Source organism: Nannospalax galili, unplaced genomic scaffold (assembly GCF_000622305.1).
Source record: "Nannospalax galili isolate Female #2095 unplaced genomic scaffold, S.galili_v1.0 scaffold388, whole genome shotgun sequence".
NCBI lineage: Eukaryota > Metazoa > Chordata > Mammalia > Rodentia > Spalacidae > Nannospalax > Nannospalax galili.
The window spans coordinates 1,500,757-1,514,346 of record NW_008360304.1 but is presented as its reverse complement, the minus strand read 5'-3'; the positions used below and the strand labels follow the sequence as shown (position 1 = coordinate 1,514,346).

Below are 13,590 nucleotides of genomic sequence, written 5' to 3'. Positions count from 1 at the left end.
TTCCAGGAGATCCAACATACTCTTCTGGTCTCCATGGGCATTGTATGCATGTGGCCCACTTATATAATGCATACAAAACATTCATATACATAAAATAAATAATATTTTTAATGTTACATTGTTTTGGGTTTTTTTTTTTTTTTTGGTCTTTTTGAGCTATAGGGTCTCCCTATAGCTCCAGCTGGCCTGGAACTCACTGTGTAGATCAGGCTGGCCTGGAGCTCACAGAGATCCACCTGCTTCAGGCTCCAAAGTCCTGGAATTCAATGTGTGCACCATATTGCTGGACATTAGCAGTATGCACTCTTATGTTTACTCAGCTCTATATTTTGTGAGTAGTTTATCTACAGTGCATCTACATTGCATTTCTTTTCACTGCTATTATTTCACTGTATAGCTAACAAATACTAATAGACACCTGGAATGCTTCTAATTTTTTACTATGATTACACATGTCATTTGTCCTCCCCTTCCCCCTTTTTTTGGTGGTACTGGAAATTAAACCTAGGTTTCTCACATGCTAGACAAGTGCTTTACCACTGAATTATATCCTCAGCCCTATTTTGACTTTTTGAGAGAGAGAGATATCTTGGTAAGCTGCCTAGGCTGGCCTTGAACTTGTAATCATCCTGACTCAGCCCCCTGAGTAGCTGAGAATACAGATTTATATAAGGCCCAACTGCACCTGTCTTTTAAAAGTTTCATAGATAATCTGATTACAATTTGTAAAGGTACCTCTTCTGCTCCATCTGTCTTCTAGAACACGAATTACAAGTCCTTTTCATCAACTATCACAGCTGTTTTCTAAATTTTTGTTTATGAATCAGTCTGAATAACTTCTCTGATATGTATTAGAGCTCACTCATACCTTAAGTCAGGTTCAATCTACAGATTTTTCTTAAAATTAGTTCCTGGTACCCTATTGTCTTGAAAAAACCTTGAACTCTGGGTGTTCCTATTATCAGCTTTATTCTCTTGATTTTGGTTGTAAAATGTGCTGCCTCCTATCTCTCATTATGTTTTATTATATACTTATTTGTGGTTTTGGGAACCAAACCTGGAGACTCTTGCATAATGGTTATTTTTTATATGAAAAACTGCAACAACAACAACAACAAAAAGACTAAAGTTCAATGAGGTTAGCATTTCAATTTAAAGGTTGGAAGGGAGTTTCAACCAGTAGCTCCTCTTTTGGGCCCCTATAGTGCCTATTCAAAACTCTAGACTTTTCCAGAAATGAACACTCAATTGTAAGATAAAAGCAGATGTCCAAGTAGTAGTAGAACTTTTCTCTGATGTTTCTTCTCGTAGATCTTAGAACTTTTTTTTTTTTATTTCATTTGTGGCTCTCTGATGCCTTTCAATTGGTATTTTATATATGTACACATCTTTTTTTTTCTTCTTCAAATTTCTATGTGGTGTACGTGTGTGTATGCCATGTTCAAATGTGTGAGTGTATACATATGTGTAGGCATACATGCAAGTCTAAGGCCCAATGTTGACATTGGGTGTTATCTACCTTATATACTGAGGCAAGGTCTCTCTCTGAATCTGAAGCTCACTTTATCTGGCTAGCCAGCTTGCTCCAGGGATTCTCTTGACTCCACCTCCCAAATCCAGGAATTTCAGGCAGGCTGCCACACCTAACCAGCTTTTCTGTAGGTTTTAGGTATTGGAAATTTGACCCCATGCTTAGGCAACAAGCATTTTACCTGCAGAGTCATTTCCCCAGCTAGGTATTTTAAATACCTTTTTTTATTTATTATTTTTATGTATATGCATGTATTGTCTGCATGTAGACGTGAGTGCACTCGTGTCGTGCAATGCCTGCGGAGGACAGAAAAGGCTGTTGGAGCCCATGGAACTGGAGTTACACACAGTTGTTAGCTGCCATGTGGGTGCTGGGATTCGAACCCAGGTCTTCTGCAAGAACAGTCAGTGTTCTTAACCATTGAGCCATCTCTCCAGCCCCTATTTTAAATATTTCCTATTCTTGGTAGAGAGATAGGAATCTCTCTAGTTCTTGGAAATAAAACTTCTTAGAATCAGCTGGGTGTGGCAGTGCATGTCTTTAGCCCCAGCACTGTGAGGCAGAAGCAGGAGGATCTCTGTGAGCTTGAGGCCAGCCTGATCTACATGTTGAGTACCAGGCTGGCTTGGGGCTACAGGGTGACCCTATTGCAAAAAGACCAAAAACAAAAATGAAAACACCAACTTAGAATTATTACCATGGCTAGAAATGTTTATAATACAAAACTAAATCTAAAAGGATGGCAAGAAGAATTTTTGTAAGTCTTTTCTGTCATGCTGTCATGGGGACTTTTGTTCTCGTTTTTTAATATTATTTTAAATTTTGTGTATGAGTGTACTGCCTGCATGTAAGTATACCCATGTTGTATAATGCCCATGGAGGTCAGAAGTGGGCATCTGATCCCCTGGAATTGGAGTTACAAATGGTTGTTAGCCACAATGTGGGTGCTGGGAACCGAACCCAGATCCTCTAGAAGAGCAGCCAGTGCTCTTAACCACTGAGCTATCTCTCCATCCCTTGGTTTTGGTTTTTTGAGACAGATCTCCCTGTTACCCCAGCTAGTCTAGAACTTGCTATGTACACCAGGCTGGCCTCAATCTCACAGAGATCCACCTACCTCTGCCTTCAAGGGCCAAGACTAAGGGCATGTACCACCCAGCTCTGTCATGGGTTTTTTTTTTTTATGTTTATGTTAAAGCATGTGATATCAGTTTGCCCTAAGACTTAAAGAATTAAATGACTTCAACATCCACTCTAGTGAACATAATCCTACTTCAATAAAATAAAATCCAGAATTTTAGCCTACGAAGACACAATTTTACATGATGAAATATAGACCTATGAGACCTAGATTTAATTATAATTCAACTCCAGAAATCCCTGTTATTCTTACATAGATGGAGAGAAAGGGAATGAGAAAACCTTCTATGTGAACAGGAAGTAGTTAGCCAGGCTTGTGGCAGAGCTCTGTAAGTCCAATAAGAAGAGAGGCTGAGGTAGGAGGATTACAAATTCAAGGCCTATGGGGGCCACAATGCATTAGCATGTTCACATGAATAACAGACTCATGCTCATGTGCAATTACCACAGACAATTGGATAGATAAGCTCATTCATCTCAAACTTAAGTATATAGAACTTCTGCATTATCTCCCCCCATCACCCCCATAAACCTCATTAAATGTTTCTTTAGAAAATTTTTTTTTTTTTTGGTCTTTTTGAGACAGGGTCTCTCTGTAGCCCCAGCTGTCCTGGAACTCACTATGAAGACCAGGCTGGCCTTGAACTCACAGAGATCTGCCTACCTCTGCCTCCTGAGTGCTGGGATCAAAGGTGTGCGCCACCACGCCAGACAAATTTATGCCTTTTATATTGCTTTACTTTTATTTTATGGTATGAGCGTTGGTTGAATGAACTGAATTTAAGTGTATCAGATGCCTGCAGGGTCCACGGAGGCAAGAAGAGGGAGTTAGATCCCCTGGAACTGGAGTTACAAACAGTTGTAAACTACAATGTGGGTGCCGGGAACCAAACCTGGGTCCTCTCCAAGAGCCCAGTATGTACTCTTAAGCATTGAGTCCTCTCTCCAGCCCCTTCTATTGCTTTAGAAGTGACTTTACTTCCATGAAAGCTTTTAACATATCACCTTTCACCTGATAACTTGAAGAACATTCTCTTTGGAATTCAAGATAAAATTTAACTAGGGCCTGAGAGATGGTTCTGAGGGTAAAAGTGTTTGCTGCCGAGCCTGACCACCTCTGTTCCATCTCAGGACCAACAAGTGCAATGACAGAACTGCTGCATGTTGTCCCCTGATCTGACACTGTGAGCCCACAGGTGTGTACATACACATGATATAATTCTGTAGCTTGTCCTCAAAAACATACATTTAGAGAACTGAGAACACAGGAATGTTGTAAATTTAGTCCACACTTGATAGGCAATAAAAATTCATTGTAATAAATACTGTAGTTTAAGAGAAGACATTTTGCTGACATTCTTAAAAGATAAAATATCTTAATATGGGGCCAGAAACTCTGCCACTCTCAGAAGGAAATATTTGTTCCACTTTTTAAACTTTTAATATATATTTATTTATATTTTATGTGTATGAGTGTTTTGCTTGCATATATATAAGTGCACTTGTGTCATGTAATGCCCATGGAGGCCAAAAGAGGGAGCTATATCCTTCGGAATTGGAGTTATAGCTGGTTGTGAGCCACCACATGGGTGCTGGGCACTGAAACTCAGGTTCTCTGAGAGCAACCAGTTTTTTTTTTTTTTTTTGGTCTTTTTCAGACAGGGTCTCCCTATAGCCCCAGCTGGCCTGGAACTTACTACGTAGACCAGGCTGGCCTTGAACTCTAAGATCCACCTACCTCTGCCTCCTAAGTGCTGGGATTAAAGGTGTGTACCACCACACCCAGCTGCAACCAGTGCTCTTAACCACTGAACCATTCTCCAGTCCTTGGTTTTCTTTTTTATTCTCTCCTCCAGATAGGGTCTTGCTATCCTGCCCAGGCTGGCCTCAAACTCATTATGTTCTTGCCTCAGTCTCCCAGTAGCTATGATATTTGGCCAGTCCTACTGTGCCTACATTCTGTTTCATTTATGAGCGTTGAGTGAGTTATTTAGTTCTTCTCATCTTGTTACATGTTTAGTAAGTAGTAAGAATCAGGCATGGTAGCTAAAGCCTTTAATCCCACCACTTGGGAGGCAGAAGCATGCAGGTCTCTTTGAGATCAAGGCCAGACTGGTCTATATAGCAAGTTCCAAGCCAGCTGGCACTACAGGGAAACCTGTCTCAAAAAAAAAAAAAAAAGTATTATTTAATATGATGATGAAGTTTCAGAAATATAAAACAATAGGTTATTTTGTGGGTGTTCTGGGTGTGTTTGCATGTGTACTTATGTACCCAGCATGTATATGAAGATCAGAGGAAAACCATCAACATTGGTCCTAAAACATTTTCTGCTTCTTGGGACAGGGTCTTGCCATGTAGGTCAGGATATCACCACTGTAGTCTCAACTGTGTCCTGAAGATCCAAACTCAGGTTTCTAACCAAGTGTTTTATTGGCTAAGCCCTAACCCTAACCCTAACCCTAACCTTTCCAGCTCTAAGATAAAGTTTTAAATGAATGACATAAGGGGATAACAAAAATAAATCCAAGGAGGTTTAAGGATGTAGCTTAGTAGTATAGTGCTTACCTACCATGGACAAAGCCCTGGATTTGACTCTCACCACTGCAAAAGGTAAAAAATAAATCCAAGTACACTTAAAACTACTTTCAGGGGGCTGGTGAGATAGCTCAGTGGTTCAGTTCCTAGCACCTACATGGCAGTTAATAACCATCCATAACTCCAGTTCCAGGGGGATCTGATGCCCTTTTCTGACCTCCATGGGCACTGCACACATGTGGTAAACTTACATACATGTAGGTAAAACACACATAAACATCAAAAAGCTAAAAAAAAAAGAAAAAAAAAAGGCCAAGTATAGCAGTATTCATCTGTAATCTCTGCACCAAAGAAGCAGAGATGGGGATCCCTGGGGCTTGTTGACTAACCAGGCTAGCTAAATTGGTGAACCCTAGGTTCAGGGAAAAATCCTAGGTCAAAAAGTAAGGTACAGTGAGTCAGGTGTGGTGGCACATACCTTTAATGCCAGCACTTGGGAGGCAGAGGCAGAGGCAGATTTCTGTGAAATCAGCGCCAGCTTGGTCTATATAGTGAGTTCCAGGCCAGCTGAGGCCACAGGGAGACCCTGTCTCAAAAAACCAAAAAAAAAAAGGTACAGAGCAATAGAAGACACCTTCACTCTTTAGGTACCACCCCCTCCCCACCCCACCCCCCCAGAACAGCTAAGTCTATTTATTTGAGTAGTAAGCAAATAATACATTTTACTGCTTACCAGGATTGGGATGAGTTGTAAATCTTCCATTCTGAAGTACATCTGCCACATTCATCCTACCAGGATTAAAAGGTCCTACTCCAGTCTTGGTCTGTGAAGTTAAAGGATGGGGTGTATGTTTGTATATTAACACCAGAAATACTTGACTGAAGTCCTTTAGTGACATCTCCCAAGTTGGTACTCTATAGTGATGTTACATGTGTAATCATTAAGTTCATATCTTGCCCAGCATTCAGAGATTATACCTGTTTCTAAAGTTGTAATGTCAGTAACATCAGAGTCAATTCTGTAGTGATACCACTATAACCCATCGCTGAATTTACCTTACTTCTTGACAGACTGGAAGTGATGAAATCCAAATCTTTGGGACTATTTTTATTTCTATAAGGTCTCCATTCAGTAAAATTGGTAGAATTTTTCTCCTTCTTTCCAACTGTTTCTATGTCCTCTTCATCATCAATAACAATTGTTTCACATATATTTCCCTTCTGAGAAGTCAATTCTCTTGAAGGCAGAATTATTGGATAATAATTTCCTGGTGACTTTTCATGTTTTGGTGACATAAATACAAAGTTTCTTTCATCAGCTACTGCTGGAGCACAAAGTGGAGGTTGTATTGATTCAATAAACACAACATCATCATCTTCCATTGGTGAGTTTCTAGATGTACTGACTACAGAACTAGCTGGATCACCAAAAGAATCCACATCTGTGAGGCAAGTTGCCATGGCCGTATTCCCCAATAAAGGATAAGTCTGTGCAGTTAACTCTAATCCTCCCACTGAATATTTATCCACGCCATACCTGTAAGAAACAAAGAAAAAAAGTGGGTTTTCCCCCCTCCATTTTGCTGCAATGTAATAGTACTGGTAAAATTTAAAAATTATATGCGTGATACTCAGTTTTTCCTGTTATCTATTTAATGTTTACTTTTTTGTGGCGTTTGATGTAAATTATGTGATTTGAAAGTTTTTTTTTAAATTTTTTTTTGGTTTCCCTGTAGCTCTGGCTGGGCTGGAATTTATATAGACCAGGGTGCCCTCGAACTCACAAAGATCCACCTCCCTCTGCCTCCTGAGTGCTGTAACTAAAGGAATACACCCCCACATTCCACTAAAAAAGTCTTTTTAAACATTCAATAAGTGCTCATGTTAAGTTACTCTCCACTCAATAAGAATAGTCTAAACTTTCTTTGAATTAAAAAATAGCAACAAAATGTGGGCTGGAGAAATGGCTAACGGTTTTATCACCTAACGCTCTTGCAGAGGACCTGAGTTTAACTCCCAACACCCACGTGAGGCAGCTTAAAAACATCTGTAACTCTACTTCCAGGGAATCGAACAGCTTCTTCTGGAACTCCATGGGCGCCTGCACTCACACATGCACATTCCTACACACACACACACAGACACACACACACACAATTAAAAGTCAAACTTTAAGGGGTCTGTAGAGATGGCCCAGTGGTTACAAGCATTGTTGCTCTTCCAGAGAACCCAGGTTCAGTTCCCAGAATCCATATGGTAGTTAACAACCATCTCTTTGTATTTTTTAAATTTTTATTATTTTTATTTTAGGGGTATGAGTGTATTGCCTGCATATAAGTGTACCTATGTTGTACAATGCCTGCAGAGGTCAGAGATGGCATTGGATTCCCCTGGTAATGGAGTTATGGATGGTTGTTAGCTGCCATGCGGGTGCTAGGAATCAAACCCAGGTCCTCTGCAAGAGCAGCCAATGCTCTTAACCACTGAGCCATCTCTCCAGCCCCTAACAACCATCTGTAACTCCAATTCCAGGGAATCTAACTCCCTCTTCTGGCCTCCATGGATACTGTACATGACACACTTATATACATGCAGGCAAAACACTCATACACATAAAATATAAATAAATAAATCTTTAAAAAGGAAACATTTTAAGCTGGGTGTGGTAGCACCCACCTTTAGTCCCAGCACTCAGGAGACAGAGACAGGCAGATCTCTGTCAGTTCAAAGCCAGCCTGGTCTACATAATGAGTTCCAGGCCAGTCAAGGCTATAAAGTAAGACCCTGTCTCAAAAAAATAAATTTAAAAAGGGCTGTAGCAATGGCTCAGCAGTTAAGAGCACTGGCTGCTGCTGCAGAGGACCCAGGTTCAGTTCCCAAACCCACATGATAGCTAATAATCATCCATAGCTCCAGTTCCAAAGGATATGATGCCCTCTTCTGACCTCTGCGGGCATTGCACAACATAGGTGTACTTAAATTCATGCAGGTAATATACTCATACACATAAAAATATATTTTTAAAAAGTAAAAGAAACAAACTTCTATTAAGTACCAGTAACTCAAGGTCTGAATATAATAGCTATATTCTATATGCTTTTATTTACTATAGTGTCCATAATCTCTATTTTACTAGTGTCTTTTCTAAGTTTTGGGGGATTTTTTTTCCAAATTCTCTACTTCGAACACCACAATGCAATTATATCTTTGAGTCTTTCTTGTCTTTTTCTCTTTTTTGTCTTTTTGAGACAGGGTCTCCCTGTAGCCTCAAGTGGCCTATACCTCACTATGTAGACCAGGTTGGCCTAGAACTCACAGATATCTGCCTTGCAAGTGCTGGGATTAAAGGCATGTGCACTATGCCTGGCCTTCTTTCTTGTCTTTTTCTAGGAAGCTTAACTCCCTTTTTTCCAGTCAAGGTTTCCTGGGTTTTGTTTGGGGTTTTTGTTTTGTTTTGCTTACTAAAAACAGGGTTAACCTACCTATACCAAACAGACCTAGAGTAGTACAATCTTCCTGCTCTTCAAAGTTGGGATTACAGGAGTGAGCTATTCTGTTTGGCTTTTTCAAAAGCTTTGTATATCAAATCCCAAAACCGCAGGACAAGTGTAATTTGCTCCTTCTAACAGAGAAGGAAACTGAGGCTTAAAGACGCAATTTCAATTGCATGTAAACTTGAGTAAGACTAAACCCAATAAGCCACAAATCATTTTTTTAAGATTACTAATTATGTCATGTTTGTGTGCATGCCTGCATGAGTTTATGTGCACTCCATACACGTGGATGTCCGTGGAGGCTAGAAGGGGGCACTGGATCCCCTGGAACTGGAGTTACAGATGGTTGTTGATAGATGCTATGTGAAGGCTAGGAACTGAACCCAGGTCCGTTCCAAGAACTGCAAGTGTTCTAACCACTGAACCATCTCTCCAGCCCCAATAAGCTATAAATTCTTAACTATTCAATGAACATTTTTCTGTACCTATATACGAGACTATATGAATGAGGCCAGAAGAGAAATAGTAGCTGAAACAGCTAATGAATAACTAAAGAAGCATAGCTCTTAAGCAAACAAAAGACTATTTAAGGTTTGGTACAGGTAATAGTGAAATTAATCATGCATAAAAATCATCTCTGCCTTAATAACAAGAAGGCAAAACTACAATTAGAATGTTTACAAGCATGCAGAAATGACATGTTTCAGGGAGCTTTACACATTGCTAGCCTCACTTTTTTCAGTGTAGCAGAATCTCAACAGAATGAATGGGGTGGGAAATGAATGTAGTTATTTCATTAGCTTGATTTGGTGGCATATGTCTATAACCCCAGCACTCAGGGGGCAACAAGTTCAAGGCCATCCTGGTCTACAATGTAAGCTTCAGGCCAGCCAGGGCTAGACAATGAGAACTTTAGTTTAAAAAAAAAAAAAAGACTAGCATTTTTATTTTAAAACTTTCCTAATTGTAATTGGTAGAATTTATAGATGTATAATAGGTACTATTTTTTATTATTCTCTTTGAGACAGCATTTCCCTACTGTCTTAGTTTGTTCTTCATTGCTGTGACAAAACATTCTGACCAGTACCAACTTGGGGAGGAAATGGTTTATTTGTCTTACATCTCCCAGGTCGCAGTTCATCAGGGAGCCCAAGGTAGGAACTCAGGGCAGGAACCTGGAAGCAGGAGCTGGAGCACAGGCCATGGAGGAACGCTGCTTACAGGCTTGCTCCCTCGGCTCCTGCTCAGCCTGCTTTCTTATGCAACACAGGCCCACCTGCCCAGGGATGGCACCACCCACAGTGGGCTGGGCCCTCCCACATCACTCATCAAGAAGATGCCCCTCAGACATGGCCACAGGCCAGTCCAATAGAGGCAATTCCCCGATTGAGGCTCCCTCAACCCAGGTGTGTCAAGTTGACACTAAAGCTATCCAGCACACCTACCTAAGATTAAAAGGAAGCTGTCCTCAAATTCATAATCCTACCTCAACCTCCTAAGACCTGGAGGATAAAGGCATGAACAATCACATCTGATAACATTTATCCTTTAAAATTTTAGTATACAAAGTAATCGGCATCTTTCATATATATATATATATATGTATATATGTACATATATACAGATATCATTATCCCCATTACCACTTCTTGTCCCCTTCTTAACCCATGAAGTCTCCTGTTTTCACATCTATATATATAGATTCTCAGTATCAAAATACAGTATCTGTCTTCCCTCTCGTCCTGTGTCTCCAGACCTTTTCACTCTTTACCTAGTCCCTTTCTACTTGCATGTCCTATGTGCCTGTGTGTATGCATTTTTCTTTTTCTCTTTTCTTTTAGACAAGGTCTCATTATGTAGCCCTGGTTGACCTCCAACTCAGAGACCCACCTGCCTCTGCCTCCCCAGGGCTGGAATTAAAGGTGTGTACTACCACCCACAGCTGTGTGTGTATGTACAGACATACTCATATTTGTACACACGTACTCTTAAATGTATATTCCATAAGAAAACATGGTATAAGTGTCTGAGTCTGGATCATTTCACTTCAAATGATCATCTCCAGTTGAAGATGAGAGATCCATTTTCTTGAAGGTTAAGTTTGATTTCTGTGTGTTAAATAAAACTTTCATTGTGTAAAACTGTGTATATGTATGTAAATGCATATGCCACATTTCATCTTTTTTTTTTTTCTTGGAGTGGGGAATTTTATTCCTGCAACAGGTAAGGAATTATTTCAAAAGCATTGCACTATTCCAACAAAATGTGAAGATTTTACTCTGGGAGCTATGGGAAAGTACTTTGAGAGGAGACTTTCCAGGCATACTCAATTTAAATTATAAATTATTGAGCACAATTAGTTTAAGGTTGTTGCTCAAGGCAGAATGACAAAAAGATCATTCATGCACATACTTAGCTCAGGAACATGGAGTACAAGTGTGAAACATTAAAACAGCACACAGGAGAGGGTTGGTGAGACAGCTCAGTGGTTAACAGCACTGGTTAACTGCTGTTCTTGCAGAAGACCTGGGTTCGAATCCCAGCACCTGCAAGGTGGCTAACAACTGCCCATAACTCCAGTTGCAGGAGCTCCAACATCCTCTTCTGTCCTCTGCAGGTACTGCACAGCACGGGTGCACTTACACACATGCAGGCATAACACTCATACACATAAAATAGCAAACAGAAAAGAGCATGCTCAACTTTGTGTCATAAAGATGATAGAACTATTTTCTGGGTGTGTTCAGCTTTTTCTCAGAAACACATTAGGAGTTTCAGCAATTTCAGGCCAGAGTCACTTGACTCAGTTGCTTCCTGTACTGGGGATGGGGGGGGTGGGATGAAAATCAGGGTGGGGAGCATGCAGTGGAGCAAAGCAGTTCACCTCATGGTAGACAAGCAGAGAGGTATATCCAACTTCATCCACTTATTTTTTTTAATTATTTTTATTTGGTGTGTATGAGTGTTTTGCATGAATGTATAAAAGTGCATCACATGCATGACATGCCGTGGAGGCCAGGATAGGGCATCAGATCCCCTGGAAAGGAGTTAAGGACAGTTGTTAGCCACCTAATGGGTGCTGGGAACCAAACCTAGGTCCTCTGCAAGAGCAGCCAGTGCTTTTAACTGCTGAACCATTTCTCCAGTCCCTTATCTTTAGTTGTCTGAGGGACCTTCCAAACTTATTTCTGTAGTGGCTGCACCAAAAGTATAAAGCTTTTTTTTCTCCAGAATCCTCCTTCGATAGTATTTTTTTGTTGATTCCCTCCCCCTTCTGTTTTCCTTTTTCGTTTTCAGAGAAAAGGTCTTTCTCATTCATTAGTAGTACAGGTTGGCCTTGAATTAGCAGTGTTCCTCCTGCCTCAGTCTCTTAAGTACTGGAACTACAGGTGTGTGCCACCATGCTTATCTTCAATAAAGCTTTAATTTGCATTCTTCTGATGGCTAAAGATAGTGAACATTCTTTCATATATTTCTAGGTCATTTGTACTTCTTTTGAGAACTTTGTGTTCATTCCTTCATTTGAGTAGAAAATTTGCATCCTTGGTGTTTAATTTTTAGTTCTTTATAAATCCTAGATATTAACTCCCTGTCAGATATAGTGAGCAAAGATTTTCTATAGACATTCTATACACACTTTTTGTTTTGAGATAGAGCCTAGTTACATAGCCTCACAATCAGACCATTTGCAGTGATCCTCCTATGATTACAAATATGCTTCACAACTCCTAGCAACATTTATTTATTTTTATTTTTAGTGTGGGTTTGGGTGCCTGCACCAGTGCATGCACAAAGGGAGGCCAAGAAGAATTGGGGTCTTCTTCTATTCCTTTTACCGTATTTTTTTGATAGGGTCTCTGAACCTGAAGCTTGCCATTTCTCTTAGGCTGGCTGGCCAGTAAGTTCTCAGGGACTACAGACATAACACTGAGTGTGGTGGCACATGCCTATAGATCCAGCACTGAAGTGGTGGGGGCAGTGGAATCAGAACTTCAAGGTCATCCTTGGCTATACAGCAATTTCAAGGCCAGCCTGGGATAAATGAGACCCTGTTTAAAACAAAAAATACACTCAGACATGGTGGCACACATCTTGTAATCCTAATACTTGGAAGGCTGAAGCAATGGGATCACAACTTCAATGACAGCACAGCAAGTTTCTGGCCAGGAGCAGGAATACTGATAGTTCAGTGCTAGGGTGCTTAACTACCGTCTGAGAGGCCCTGGGTTCATTTCCCAGTACCACCAAAGCACAGAAACACAAAAACAAAACAAAAACCCAACTCTCCCCCCCAAAACAACTAATGAACAAAAATATAAGGGACTAGCTTAAAAGGTTTAGAGAGAAGAAAAAAATTAGGATCATGACTAACATTTGTCCATTACCTTTATTTCAGAGGTTAATTTTCAAAGGAAAGAGGCAATAATTCAATGTAAATAAACCTACGGATAGTAAATACACCAATTCTTTTAGTCATTTCTATGTATGAATATACTTAAAACAGAAAAGAATTTCTGGAAAAGATCTGTAACTGACTTCATAGTATCCTCTACTAGATAGACTCTATATTCTATGTTCTCTTCTGGTAGAAAATAAGTAAAATGCAATAAAAAAAAATTTTTTTTAGCTGGGCAAGACGGTGCATGCCTTTACTCCCAGCACTTGGGAGACTGAGGCAGGTGGATCTCTGTGAGTTCAAGGCCAGCCTAGTCTATATAGTGAGTTCCAGGCCAGCTGGGGCTACGGGGAGACCCTGTCTCAAAAAGAAAAAAAAAAAATTAGGGGCTTTCTAGAGGACCAGGGTTCAAGTCCCAGCACCTACATGGCAGCTAACAATCATCTGTAACTCCAGTTCCAGGGGATCCAACACCCTCTTCTGGTCTCTGC

At 40.3% G+C, this 13,590-nt stretch overlaps 1 protein-coding gene across 8 annotated transcripts in view; it reads right to left on the bottom strand.

The window, feature by feature from the left end:
- Nucleotides 1-13,590, bottom strand: part of LOC103726770 (zinc finger MYM-type protein 5) — a 32,763-nt gene that overhangs the window by 13,617 nt on the left and 5,556 nt on the right. For all 8 annotated transcript variants that reach the window (XR_003847973.1, XM_029559254.1, XM_029559253.1 and 5 more), the window contains 2 exons: nucleotides 6,266-6,746; nucleotides 5,943-6,033 (listed from right to left, as the gene is read on the bottom strand). Coding sequence is in view for 7 of the 8 variants with exons in the window: in XM_029559254.1 (XP_029415114.1) it covers nucleotides 5,943-6,033; nucleotides 6,266-6,670 (496 nt within the window). In the remaining variant the exon portion in view is untranslated. The remainder of the gene's footprint in view (nucleotides 1-5,942; nucleotides 6,034-6,265; nucleotides 6,747-13,590) is intronic.